Genomic DNA, 13,243 nt, shown 5'->3' on the forward strand with positions numbered 1-13,243 from the left:
TGTTTTGCTGCCCGTCGAGAGACAAACTCATCACATTGCCCCCTGTTGTTTGCATTCAAAAGTGGCCAATTCAAAGCAAATCAGATGGTTTCGCAAATTTTGTTCAACGCAACATGAGGTGTAATTGCGCCCGTCAGCTGCAACTACCTACAACCATTACCCAATAACCAACTGGCCTCAACGCAGCTTCCATCGCGGCGGTGGGGTCGCGTTGGAGGGCTTTCATCCCGCAGCCTCTGAAACACAGATCCGTCTACGATAGACGCTGTCATCAGGTTAACGCCAGGAAACGCAGATTGCCATTAATGATATTTACACGGTTTGCTTCTGCGACGGCGTTAGATCTAGCGTCGGTGAAAGCTAGCATTAGCATGGCGTCGCATCCGTTAGAGGTGAATTTATCCAACTGTAAACGTGGAGAACTTTGATTGGTTGCTGCGATTCCACTTGCATGAGGAGTTTCACTCGTTTTGATTTCATGAGGAGTCAAGAGATTATTACTTTAATCTTTGACTCTTTGGGGATAAAAAAGTGTTTTTGTAAATGTGGAGGAACACGGATTTCCCAGGACAGTGATTCATCTCACTCATGGCTGATTAGCACTACAGTCAGTCGGCATTTCATATATGAAAGTTCAAGCTGTTGCTAATCTGTGATGAATTATTGAAAATCCCCCGCGGTCAAATCAATGATGATTTGTTTCTTTGAGGGGAAACGCGCAGATGGCAACAGCAGCAGGCGGTGTTGCTTTTCCGACACATGTTCTCATCCTGTCGGCGCTGAGGTGACCCATCACTTACAGGAAGACTTGAAGGCATCGTCCAGTTTTTCAGGAACCTCTCCGCGGCCAGGACTAGGAGCATTTCCAGGCGCTGTCAGCTGGAGCGATGTGATATTAATGAAGGAAATGAGGCCGCTAGACGCGACGCTAGCTTGTATAGCTGCTAAAACCGCCGGGAAGGGGCCGCATCTACGCACAGGCAGGTAACCAGCCGTCACTGGTTAGCTGGAAACAGTAGCTGGAGCAATTCTATCCCTCGCCATGCTCCGATGGCGCCTCCAACTAGATGTCTCCATCAAAAGGATGATGTTCTCCGGTGGCGGATCGCCTTTGTTTCGCACCGACTGGGCCTCCGTCAGGCTTTGATGCGGTGTGGGAGAAACGCTGCGCCCGTTCGTGTTCAGTCGCTGGAACTGTCATCCACAGCCTTCTGATTTTACTCTATGTCCCTTTAATGTGTGTGGTAGTCACAATTGTGTGCACGCACACACACACCCTCTTGATTCCAAGACTCCACTTTTTTTGACTCTAAATCTCCCTCTCAGCACCCTCTGTGGTCATCATAATCAATCGCTCTCTGTCTTTTGTATCTTACACATTCACACACGCATTAATTTGCAGCAACACACACGCCGCGCGTGCGCGCAGCTCTCCTCATGTGAGATGATGAAATACTTAGAGAAGTCAGGAAATCTCTTTCTGGTGAAACCAATCTGGACTCGGAGATAACTGAACCCTGGTGGTAAAAGAAGAAAGCCCGCTGGCTTTAGAGTCAGGTTTCCTGTGTGTGTGTGTGTGTGTGTGTGTGGGTGTGGGTGTGGGTGTGGGTTAGTTTTGGTCCCCAGTTCTTCCTCTTCTGGACTCCCGAGTGCCTCCGAGGTCTCATCAGATATGTTGTTTGCCGGCTCGTAGAGTTTTTTGGGGGGAGTTTTTTGCCGATTGAGACGTGAAGAGTGACGATAACTTACAGAACCACAAGGTTTATTTCCTTTAGATGTGACCATTCGTTGCGTTGTTATCGTTTTCAGACTTCCTCAGATATGAGATTACAATTTTATTTCCCCCAGCATTTAAAGGTGCTATTCCGCGATTAAGTATTATAGATTTTCCTTCGAGGGGGTGACTTTTTCTTCTCCGTCTCTTCCTCTTCCTCAGGGCTGCTCGTCTCCTATTGTGGTGAAGTTTGCCGACACGCAGAAGGACAAGGAGCAGCGGCGTCTGCAGCAGCAGCTGGCGCAGCAGATGCAGCAGCTCAACAGTGCCACCACCTGGGGGAGCCTGACGGGCCTGGGCGGCCTCACCCCGCAGTATCTGGCAGTAAGAAGAGCCGCCGCGTCGCCCACCTCCACCATCACCTCATCCGCCCCTCACTGCAGCCCCGTGGCCAACGCCGCCGCAGTCAGTGCTGCAAAACCAGAGAAAGAAAGAATAATCCTAAAACACTCTGTCCCTCCTCCTCCTCTGCCTCCTTTTGTTCTAACGTTCTTTCCTGCTCATTATTGTTCTCCTCCTCTTGTATTGAGGAAATGAGGTCTCTGATTCGGGTCTGAAGCTGCCAAAAGTCAACAATGTCCCCAAATTTGAACAAAGGGAAATGAAGGCAAGGGTACAGCCTCCTTCCAGAAGCTGTCAATCAAAGTTTCCACACAAGGACATTTTGAAAGTCCTCCTTTTTATTGTGATTACAAAGTGATAATCACTTTCTCGGCTTGTGATGGCAAAATTACCACCGTGTCATCTGTAGCCGGCGCCGTCTCCCAGAAACGCCCTTCAGTTCCTGCTAATTTGCAGCAGCGAAGGAACGTCATTCAGCGCAGATTAAATGTTTTTATCAGTGCAGAGGAAGAACGTTCAAACGGGGCTTCAGACAGTCTCCGTCTTTGTCCGTCTCCTTCATTAGATCAGCTCGGCCCTCCTGCGTTTGTGCGCTTCTCTAATTGTTGCATTAATGCCAGAACGACCACGTCGGGTTTCTTCCGCCCGCCCACACTGGGGTCGGGCAACAAAGTAGAACTTTGGTAAAAAAAAAAAAAAAAAAGGGGTGCAAAAATGGTTGTTTTATAGGTTTTAGCTCCCAAAATATCCACTTCTGCTAAAAGGAAAAATTAAATATGTTACTCTGGAATTATAAAATCTTTCTAATGTCAGGATTTGGCTTAAAAAAAATCCATGAATGTTCTGACCTCATTAGGTTTTTTCTTCTTAATCTTCTTTTCGAGCTTTAGAGCTCCACACTAACCAAGCTCTACATGCTAGCTGCTAACAGCTCCCATTTCCCTCCAAACTCCCTTGTAAAAACTCTTTTGTGAATCCTCGCTCTTGTTTCCGTGACCTTTCGCTCCTTTTTCATGTCTTTTAAAGAGATTTCGCCGTTGTCTAGAAGCAAATGACGAAAAGAATCACACAGTGGAAACAAGATGTTAATTTGCTGTTAATTCCAGTCTTTGAAGGATGAGTTTTTGACAACATCAGTATTCCACTTTTGTTTTGGAATCTAATTAGTCGGCTAGATTAGAGCTTTCATGCTCAACTTGTCTGGAAGAATCGTAGATGAATGCAAACATCTCTTGCTTGGAGGGAAGATCAGACTTTATTAGCAGCTCATTTACTCATGGAGCACTGAGGCAATAGCCACAATGCTAACTCATTAGGAGTTTAGCCTCTCAGTGTAGCATTGTAGAGACGTCAAAGCTTTGGTCTTTGTTTCACCCTCCTTTCTTTTTCTCTTTCTCTCTCTTGCCATCAGTTGCTTCAGCAGGCGGCCTCCTCTGGTAACCTCGGAGCCTTCAGCGGGATCCAGCAGATGGCCGGTAAGGCAAGAAAATCGCTCCCTGGAAATACACAACAGCAGCGGGCTCTTTGGCGCACCTTCCTGTTATCTTCTTCACAGACTTCTAAAAAAGAGGACCAAAGAGCATAACAGATGAACTCGCATGGCAGAGTTAAGAGGGATTCTTGCCCCGAAGATTTATTAAGTGTTGCTAAGAATTGTCTTGATCTTTTAATGAGGCCAGACAAAGAGTTGTGCCCTGGGCGTGCAACATTAGCACCGCGGCTTTGCAGGGATGGATGAATCACAAAGAAAGAAATGGAAAAAGCAAAAGGAGGAGAGGAGGATGTCCAAAGTAGAGCCCCTCTGCTGCAGGCTGACGCCACCTAGTGGCCTCTTTGCCGGTCCTCTGAGCCGTGACAGTCAAGCCGTCGCTCATTCAGGTCAAATCTAACGTGGTTAGCTTGTTTCAGTGGTAAGAAAACCTGGCAACCTCTCAGAATCAGTTCAATTATCATAATACCCCCCCCAAAAAAAAATGCAGATAAGAAATCCACTGTCATGGAAAACCCGACACTAACGATGTCGTCCGTTTCCCTCGAGGGGAGAAGATTAACCAGCGCCCATTTCTGCTTTTATGGATGGAGCTCTAAATGCAGCAGGATTCAACTTGTTAGAGCCGAATCAGTTTTAAATAGACGAGTTTAGTCTGATTTGTAATGAAATGTTGCTCTGGGCCGAGCCAGCGTCCGCACTCAGGCGCTAATGAATTAAAGGGACTCCAGGAAAATGGAAAATGACGGGCGGAGAGACGGGCCGGCGCTGCAAAGTGCAGCTGATGCACTAAAATGTGCACGTTGTATTAACCCAGTTCTGTTTTAATCTGAGCCCTGAGCGCGTCAAGAAGCCTCCTATTAAACGCTGAACAAGAGCAAATCTCCGTCATTTGGGCCGTTAAATTGAGATGATTTCCAACCCCTCTCTCTCTCTTCCTCATCCCCCCCTTTGCTCCTCCCTCCAGCCCTCACGCCCTCCTCTCCCCTCATCCATCCATCCCAGGGTGTTTTCAAAAATAAGGGGCCAGCTCTTAATTGTGCAGCGTTTGGCACTGGGAGGCTCTCAGCTGCCCCAGTACGACTTTATAACCATTAGTGGATGCGAACAAATGTGTTTCTGAGTTTCTGAATTCTCCTCTTGGTAATTTAGGACTTTGGATTTTGCATTGGGAGTTTGCGCGTCCGTCTGCATCCTCCAGGGGGCGCTCCAGGCGGCTCCATTTATTGATTTTTTTACACACGTGTCTTGGAGCTCTCATGTAAAAATGTGGATTTGGAACCAACGGAGGGTCCCGGCGTCGGGGTTTTGGATCTGTCGTCGTCCATCTGCAGCAGAGGGGAACGAGGGAGCGAGCGCGTGCGATTGGCGGAGATGTGACACAGCGGGGCGGCATCTGGTCCCAGCCTTTAACACGACGAGCTGCGGCGCCCAGGCTTTGATTCGGCGCCAATGTCTGCCGCAGCTCCGTGCACGTGCGTGTGCACAGTCGCACGCGCTCGCTGTCGCGCCATCTGCCCAGTCTGGGTTTTTGGACGGTGGTGGCGGAGCGATTGTCGGGGGTGGGGGGGGTTTGTAACCCAGCCTTCGCTCATCTGCTCCACGCTGTAGTCGCGCCGCGGGAGCTTTTATGCTAACGCCGCCACGTTTGCGGTGCTCAAAGGTGGCGCACGTCAGGCTCCAGCCTCCTGTAGGGCCTCCGTCCGTTCTGCTGCGTGGCTTCAGCACAAAGGTCCAACTTGACCTTTGACCTTCCAACCGCTTTCCAGGACAGCGAGTGTGAGATGTGGAGGGGGGGGGGGTCCACTCTGATGAGGCGGAGGGACGCGTGGGCAGAAGAGGCGGGAATATAAATGAGAACGAGGGAGGAGGAAGACAAGAACGATGAAATGAAAGTTAAAAAGCAAAGTTGAACCGCGGGGCGATTCGCTTCAGGTGTGTTTGATGGTGGGAGCGCGCTTGATGACTCGACAGTTTGTGAACGAACACCGCGTTTTCAGCAGGGAATGCTAACTCATTAGCCATTATTAGCATTTGCTTTGACTTAAGCAGAGTCCGCTTGGGGGGGGGGGGGGTTACGGGGGAAATGGCTCAGAAAAACCGATTAGAAAAGATCTCTGGTAAACAGAGAGAGAACACAGCTGCTTTAATTCCACCCAGAAATCTCCTTTACAGGAAATCGACAAGAATGGTTTGAAAAACAAGATTGTTGTTTTTTGGTTTTTAATAATCACAGACGGGTAAAACGCACGCGCGCACTTCCTAAACCTTTAAAAACCTGAAAAAAGACCTTTTCTCCTATATGTGATCAGCCAATCGCAGCGAGGGCTCGGGCCACCCGCGGTCATTGGCTCCTTCGGTTGTCTGGGAAACGACCGTTTCAGCGGGAGGAGCTTCGGGTTGTTTTGTTTGTCGTATGTCGATTATTGTGTGTGTGTGTGTGTGTGTGTGTGTGTGTGCGAGTGAGTTGGAGCGAGTGAGAGAGTGTGTGTCTTTGTGTGTGTGTGTGTGTGTGTGTGTGTGTGTGTGTGTGTTTACTTTCATGGGAGCGTATATACATCCAGACTGTATATACGACACATACGCCTCATACTGAGTGTCCACCCTTTAACTCTGACATGCTCATTAGTCCAAGGACGCTCCTGCGTGGTAACAAATGGTTGTATTCTGAGGTTCTCACACACACACACACACACACACACACACGCACTGACACATGCACAGACTGAACTGCTCATTTACTTGCAGAAATAGTCCAGTAGCAGGACCAGTTTGGACTGGTACCAGCTCGCAGCTGTGGGTTCTATGTTTTATGACAGACCATTTAATTTGAAAATATTAAATATCCCAGTAGGTTTTGATTATTTTCTTATTATTTTTAAGGTCCCGGGATTTCGAGCTCATCCAAAAGCTGGTTTTTATTGCATCCGCAGACAAATGAAACAAAAGCAAGGCTGAAACTTTCCCCTCAAAAGTCGCTGTCCGTAATTACCGTTTTTATTGATTTATTACACTGAAATCTACTTGAGAGAAGAGGAAGAGCTCGTTAAATCTTGGTAGAAAGGCAGCGGAGGGTTTTCGCTTACACGGGGAAACATCAAAGTTTGTCTAAATCCGAGCGATTATTTCAGCCTCGGAGAAACGCAGCAAACCTAAACACAACAGCTGCTCCTCCGAACACATCTGGGACTTATTAGCAGAGTCAGCTGCTGTGCTGTCTCCACACGCTGCAGACTCCTCACAAAGGCAAACACACGTAAAAAGACGCGGCGGGAAACGCTCTGCGGACGCCGATCCGTCAGATCCGTCCCGGTCCAGCCGCGCCACGCCCACTGCCTCGCTGCCCGGGTTTGACACCACCCTCTCTGGCTCCTCTCCCCAGGTATGAGTGCTCTGCAGTTGCAGAACCTGGCTACTTTAGCGGCAGCGGCGGCAGCAGCCCAAAACTCAGCCAGTCCGTCCAACACAAACCCCCTCTCCTCCAACGCCGCCTCCCTGGGAGCGTTGGCCAGCCCAGGTAACACCGCAGCCACCCGGGTCGGAGGTGGTGGCTGGGGTTCCGACGCCTGCCTCCTTCCTCCGTCTGCATCGTCACCGTTGTTGTTGCCCCCATGATTCCCCTGGTACTCCACCGCCATCACTGCCGCCATCAACCAGCCATCGAAACGCCACCATCACCATTTTTCCGATCATTGTTGTTGACCTGCGCTGCGGCCCCGTCGCCACGGTGTGTTCATCAGCCCTTCATCTCAGTAGAACCCATGTTGTGTTGTCCGTGTGGTCCCGGCCTCCACGCCACCGCGTCACACATGCACTTGTATATGTGCGCGCGTGTGCATGTCTGTCTGTGTTTGTGCTCCGGGTCTGTGTGGTGGTTCTCAGTGTTTCTGTCACCTTAGACTGCGGCTGTGTTGTCGAACGTGGCGTTTCGTTTATCTGTGTCAGCGTGTTTGTTGTCCGCTTGTAGCTGGATGGGAGGGGTGAACAGGTCACTTGGCGCCTGAAGATCGCAGAGTCTCCACTAGGTGTCGCCTCCTGTCATGTGCTTCGTTTCGGAGGTTCCGGCTGTGGAAAGAACAGAGCTGACGGCCCGGATCCTGAAGAGAAACTCAGCCAAGAGCGCTGTGACGGAACTCCGGGGTCACAGGAGCAAGAAGGGTGCCTTCGCTAACAAGCTAAAGAACGTCATGTCTGGACATACAGGGTCCAGAAACTTACCACACACACACACCGCTCCAGATCCAGTCGACCCTGATAAACCTTTGGACTTCAGATTCAATGTTTGCGCAGGAGTAAAGGCTAGCTTTGACGCTAACTCCAGCAGGATTAGAAGGAGGGCTTGGCAGCGCTCCTGGGGTAACTGGACAGCCAGTGTTAGCTTTTGTTTCCTGGATGCTAGCTGTCCAGTTTGTTGCTAGCCGCGGCCATGGAGGGCTGCAGAGGCACAGAGACGGTAAACATCAGGCATCAGGGTTCAGTTTTACTGCAGCTGTGTACAAGAACACGAGGCTTCAGATATGTTATTCCTGGGAGAGGGCAGGTTCGTCTGCAGTGGGAAGCTACAAAACGGAGCATCTGACATCAAAACTCCCTTGATGGGTGTCAAACACTTCAGCTACGAGGAAATCTGTACGTGCTGCGGCGCCAGTTAGCAGTCAGTCAGGCTGACGTCTGAACCGAGCTCAGGTTAAATATCACCGCCTTCAAACGCTCGTTGCCTTTTTGTTTCGTTGCCACGCTCCTTCACAGCAACTCCTCCGTCTCTCCCCGCTTCCCGGCGGCGTGTCCCCACTCTGCCAGCCGGTGTTTTTTATTTTAGTGCGCGCTCCCAACAGAGCATGCACATGAAGGCTCCTTTTCACCCCCCTCCCCTCTCTCTCCGCTCGCTCTCTGCTCTTCCTCCTTCCTCCTCCATCCCACTTCCGGCTCAGGTCCGGCCACTCGCTGCGAATGAGCGGTCGAGCTGCATGTGTCAGTGAAGCCGCAAATGTCACGCCGCTTTTGATAAACACAGACATTTCTGCATGGATACGGGCCGACGTCTTCCCTCCATCACCCCTTTTCCTGGCGCTAGAACCTCTGCAGCAAAGGCGGGAGCGTTTCCACGAAGCCAGGATGGGCTTTTCTTGTCTTTTGATGTGCTTGTACATGAATATTTACATTTCCTGGGTATTTTTCACGCCGTTTTGTGCAACAGATCACACTCTGACCTACTGCCGTTCCGTCCTCCCCCATCCGACTTCTCCACATTTCACCTGGAGTGAGTGTGTGTGTGTGTGTGTGTGTGTGTGCGTCTGCCGAGATTGGCTGGAGTCCAAACGTTCCCACGGATGATGTTTTAAGCTGGCTGTGCTCTTCCCTTTCTGTATGTTTGCGCTTTCTTTTATTTTTTAGGTCCACGTACGCGTGTGTGTGTGTGTGTATTTTTCACAACCTCATCTTGCAAACACACCATGAAGCTTCTCATTATTCCGACACGTGCGTTCTGATGGGTTCAGCCGATAAATAAGGTGCTGGATGAAGCAGATCCTTTCAAAGGGAACAGCGCTCTCCTGCACTCATCTGCCCCACTTTAAACTCCATTCTCACACGATTGTATTGCCGTGTGTTCAAAAGGCCAGGGTGACCACTTCCTGTAGACCAGACAGCTCTAAAACATTCACGCCGCGCAGCCTCGACCGGAGCTGCCAGCTTTCAATGCGGCTTCTCTGCACTTCTAATGGTGATTTCAAAATTCCTCCAATTTAATTTAAAACGGACCCTCAGCGGCGCCAAAGGTCAAACAGGGTCAACTATGTTTAAGAAGAAAATCTCTACAGGAAGGGGAACCTTGAGAGTTTCAGTTCTTAAGTAACAGCTCTCCTTCTCTCTTTCCTGTCCTCATCTTGGTCTCCTCCCCTCCTCCCTCTCCCGTCCCGCTCGACCAGCCGGCACCACGGCCAGCTCCAACGCCGGCGCCATGAACTCTCTGACATCGCTGGGCACCCTGCAGGGCCTGGCGGGCGCCACAGTGGGCCTGAACAACATAAATGCACTTGCAGGTAGCATCAACAGTGAGTATTCATCCTGTCATCAGCCACTCCACCTTCTCATCTCACGCCATCCTCAGACTCAGAGCGAGGCGGTGCAGGGAGACACGTGCTCGACCACAAAGGTCCGTGCACGTGGTCGTTTATTCACGTTTATAATGGCATTTAATTGTAGCCTCTGACAAATGTGCCGCTAAACCCACATGTTCAGTTAAACCGATTCAGACTTTTATTAAAAAAAGATTTGGTGCAATTCTTTCTAAAAGGAGCACACATGGGAGAGGTTAACCCTGAAGGCTGTCTTCCAGGAAGCGTCTCTGAAAGAGGTTTTCTTCCACAAAAGATCTTTTAAATGTGGTAAAGTGCTGTTGATAGGCAGCTGCAAGAGAGTGAAAATGGCACCTGTCACATTCAGTGTGGAACAGCACATTACACAGCAGCAACTGTGCAGCCGCAGGGCATTTTAGAGGGTATTTTACCACTTCAGTCTTACCGTGGGGCATTTTAGAGGGCATTTCACCACATTAGCCTTCCTGCAGGGTCATTTAGAGGGCGTCTCACTACATTGGCCATCTTGAAGGGCCGTTTATCTGCATTACTTTACGATAATTTCTAAATTTTAACAAATAGCCTTAAGTCTAGGATGAATTTAGTTTCATTAAATCTAATGTTCTAATGAGATGGAGGGAAAAATCTGTGGATTTGGTCGCCTCCCTGTTTCAGCCTCTTGATATAGAAATCTCTGATCTCCACCTCCTGACCTCCTCTGGCCACCTTCCATCCTCCCATCCTCCATCCATCTGCTTCCTGGTAGCGTCCAGGGTGATGCTTGAGTGCTGCGGTGCCATCAGGGCAGAGCTGGCGTGCTGCTGTCGCCATCGTCTGTTGATGTCGTCGCCCATTTTTCGCCGTCTTGTTTTGCTTTCTGTCGCCGCCGGAAAGAAAAGAACGTGCAGCAAAAACTACAGAATCAAATTACAGAACCGTGTTTAAATTTTGGAGGCGACAGTCGTGTTGCCCTGAGAGCTGGTCGAGTCACACGTGGCGGGTTTGGACCGCGGCGTCCTCCTTGTCCTGCCTTTGACCTCCGGCAAGACGGGCTGAGATCTTAATCAGCGCCGTGACTGCAGGCGCGTTGCTGCGCCGCTGCATTCTTTTCCCCCTGACCTTTTCCGTTCCCGGACAGGAATAACCGTGTCTTCGGTGTAAATCACACACGCATCCACGCAGGTGCAGAAAACCTCAGTCGCCTCTCAAAACAGAGACGGCCATTTTACATCCCACCCTGGAGAACTCGTCTCCGCCGTGTCCCTCCGCCCACCACCGGCAGCCCTCATTTAAACACATCTAGGCCCTTAATTAAATCTCAAAGGTCAGCGGTGCAATTATTCCTGAATAAATGAGTGACCTATAATCCGGAGTCGGGGGTGATAATTTATTTCACTGTGTCTGACGGCGAGCCGACAGGACGCCGAGTCAATGTCAGACCCCCACAGACAAGTTGCCCTCCGCCGCGATATTAAGATGTTACACGCAGCTAATGAGTGTTACTGCTGTCCCCTCACTTTTTCAACCAGAGCCGCCACCCCCCCCACACACACACACACACACACACACACACACAATTAAGCATCACAGCTCAACTAAAGTTTAGTTTTCATGGGGTCAAACAAAGCTGGAGATGAGCTGGCCTCTTTAGCCACGCCCCTCTGACCACGCCCCCTTAGCCACACCCCCGTCAGCAGCCACATGTGTGTTTTCTGGTGTTTCCGGTGTCTCCGTGTGTGCAGCTCTGGCTGTCATCAGCTACACTCATAACTGCACTTTACCGTTAAACTGTCCGTTCGTCCTGCGTCTCCCGTGCGTGACGTGCGTCCACTGTGGCGTCGCCGTCTGTGTGTGTTTGTGTGGATAAACACAAACTTCAATGGGAGCGCTAATGAGTAAGTGCGTTCTTCTTTCTTTATTGTTGGGTTTTATGTAAAGTTGCTCAAATGCTCTCAGGTATGGCGGCTCTAAACGGAGGCCTGGGTGGCGCAGGGCTCACCAACGGGACGGCGGGCACCATGGATGCGCTGACGCAGGCCTACTCAGGGATCCAGCAGTACGCCGCCGCCGCGCTGCCCACCCTCTACAGCCAGTCGCTGCTGCAGCAGCAAGGGGCTGCCGGCAGCCAGAAAGAAGGTCAGGAACTCATTAATTCTTGCACAAAATGATGGTCCTGCTTCATTTCATTGATTTAGCGGCTAAAATTCCCACACGCAAATGTGCTTGGGCTCATGGTGTTAAATTCAGTTAAATTCCATTTGGTTCTGTTTTTTTTATGATGCAAAATGGCCGCGTGGCCACAGTGAATAGCATACAGAAGCGGAGCCGCATGCTGTTTTTGTTTCATTTGTAAAGACGCTTTCTTTGAACATCCATCCAGGAGGGCGACGCCCTCGGGGGAGGCAAAGATCTGATAAAAACCGCCTTCCGACCCAACACTGAGCTGTCAGAATAAATGTAGAAAAGGAGAGAAAATGGCAATAAAAGAGTGAAATCAAGCGCTTTCACATGCAGCATTCCACAGCTGTGGGGGGGCTTCAGTCTAACGGTGTCGGCGCTCTGACCTGAAACTCTCCTCTTCCGCTCCTCCAGGTCCTGAAGGTGCCAACCTGTTCATCTACCACCTGCCGCAGGAGTTCGGAGACCAGGACATTCTCCAGATGTTCATGCCTTTCGGAAACGTGGTTTCTGCCAAAGTCTTCATCGACAAACAGACAAACCTTAGCAAGTGCTTCGGTAAGAAAGGACGCAGACGCACGGCCGCTCGCTTCACTGTTAAACAGCTAACCGGACAGCCCAGGTCACATGATTAAAATGAAACAGGCAGCTCAGCTTCAGCAACCACAGCTTGAGAAGCCAGAATATCTGCTCCCTAATGTGGGATTTAACTTTCACAATCCATGATGGAAGTGTCGCCTCGGCAACGCCTTCGTGGCTTCGCTGTGGTCGTGTTTTGTTCCCTCCAGGAGTCATTAAAGTTTCATCCACTGTTATTGTTAAGCGCCGCTGCAACATTAGGTGTTTTTTTTCTGCTTCAGTTCTGCAGCCTACATTTATCATAACGGCATTTAGGTGTAGCTGTTTTACATAAATACTGGCTCTTCAGATAAACACGAGCAGCCAACCAGCGGTTTTCATGTATTCGCCATTCCCTGTTAGCTTGTTTTTCACACTCTCTTCTCTGGGTTTGCCGCCCCCTACAGGCTTCGTCAGCTATGACAATCCAGTGTCGGCACAGGCAGCCATCCAGGCGATGAACGGCTTCCAGATCGGCATGAAGCGGCTGAAGGTGCAGCTGAAGCGCTCCAAGAACGACAGCAAACCATACTGATCTTAGCACTAGGCTCTGTCTGCTCCCCATGTTAGCACTGCTAGGGTAAGTCCCCCCCCCCCAAAAAAAAAATAAAAGTGAAAATGAATGAGAATAAAAGAGCCACGGGCCTCTGCAGGGGGACATCCTGTTGGGAGGGATTGGGGAGATGTGGGGAGGGAGGGGTAGATGACCTTCAACCACCCTGAGGGAGACACATGCCTTTTTTAAAAAAAAAAAAATCAGATTAT

At 50.1% G+C, this 13,243-nt stretch overlaps 1 protein-coding gene across 19 annotated transcripts in view; it reads left to right on the forward strand.

Moving 5' to 3' along the window:
* The window catches only part of celf2 (cugbp, Elav-like family member 2), a 121,596-nt gene that overhangs the window by 102,497 nt on the left and 5,856 nt on the right, over positions 1-13,243 (forward strand). For 3 of the 19 annotated variants that reach the window (XM_057022155.1, XM_057022157.1, XM_057022159.1), the window contains 7 exons: positions 1,937-2,179; positions 3,528-3,591; positions 6,988-7,122; positions 9,533-9,646; positions 11,621-11,818; positions 12,275-12,418; positions 12,886-13,058. In XM_057022155.1, the coding sequence (XP_056878135.1) occupies positions 1,937-2,179; positions 3,528-3,591; positions 6,988-7,122; positions 9,533-9,646; positions 11,621-11,818; positions 12,275-12,418; positions 12,886-13,013 (1,026 nt within the window). In that variant the 3' untranslated portion in view covers positions 13,014-13,058. Of the gene's footprint in view, positions 1-1,936; positions 2,180-3,527; positions 3,592-6,987; positions 7,123-9,532; positions 9,659-11,620; positions 11,819-12,274; positions 12,419-12,885; positions 13,059-13,243 lie in introns of all 19 variants that reach the window. The other 16 variants (XM_057022161.1, XM_057022164.1, XM_057022160.1 and 13 more) reach the window with 11 other exon arrangements.

Source organism: Takifugu flavidus, chromosome 22 (genome assembly GCF_003711565.1).
Source record: "Takifugu flavidus isolate HTHZ2018 chromosome 22, ASM371156v2, whole genome shotgun sequence".
NCBI classification, from domain to species: Eukaryota; Metazoa; Chordata; class Actinopteri; order Tetraodontiformes; family Tetraodontidae; genus Takifugu; species Takifugu flavidus.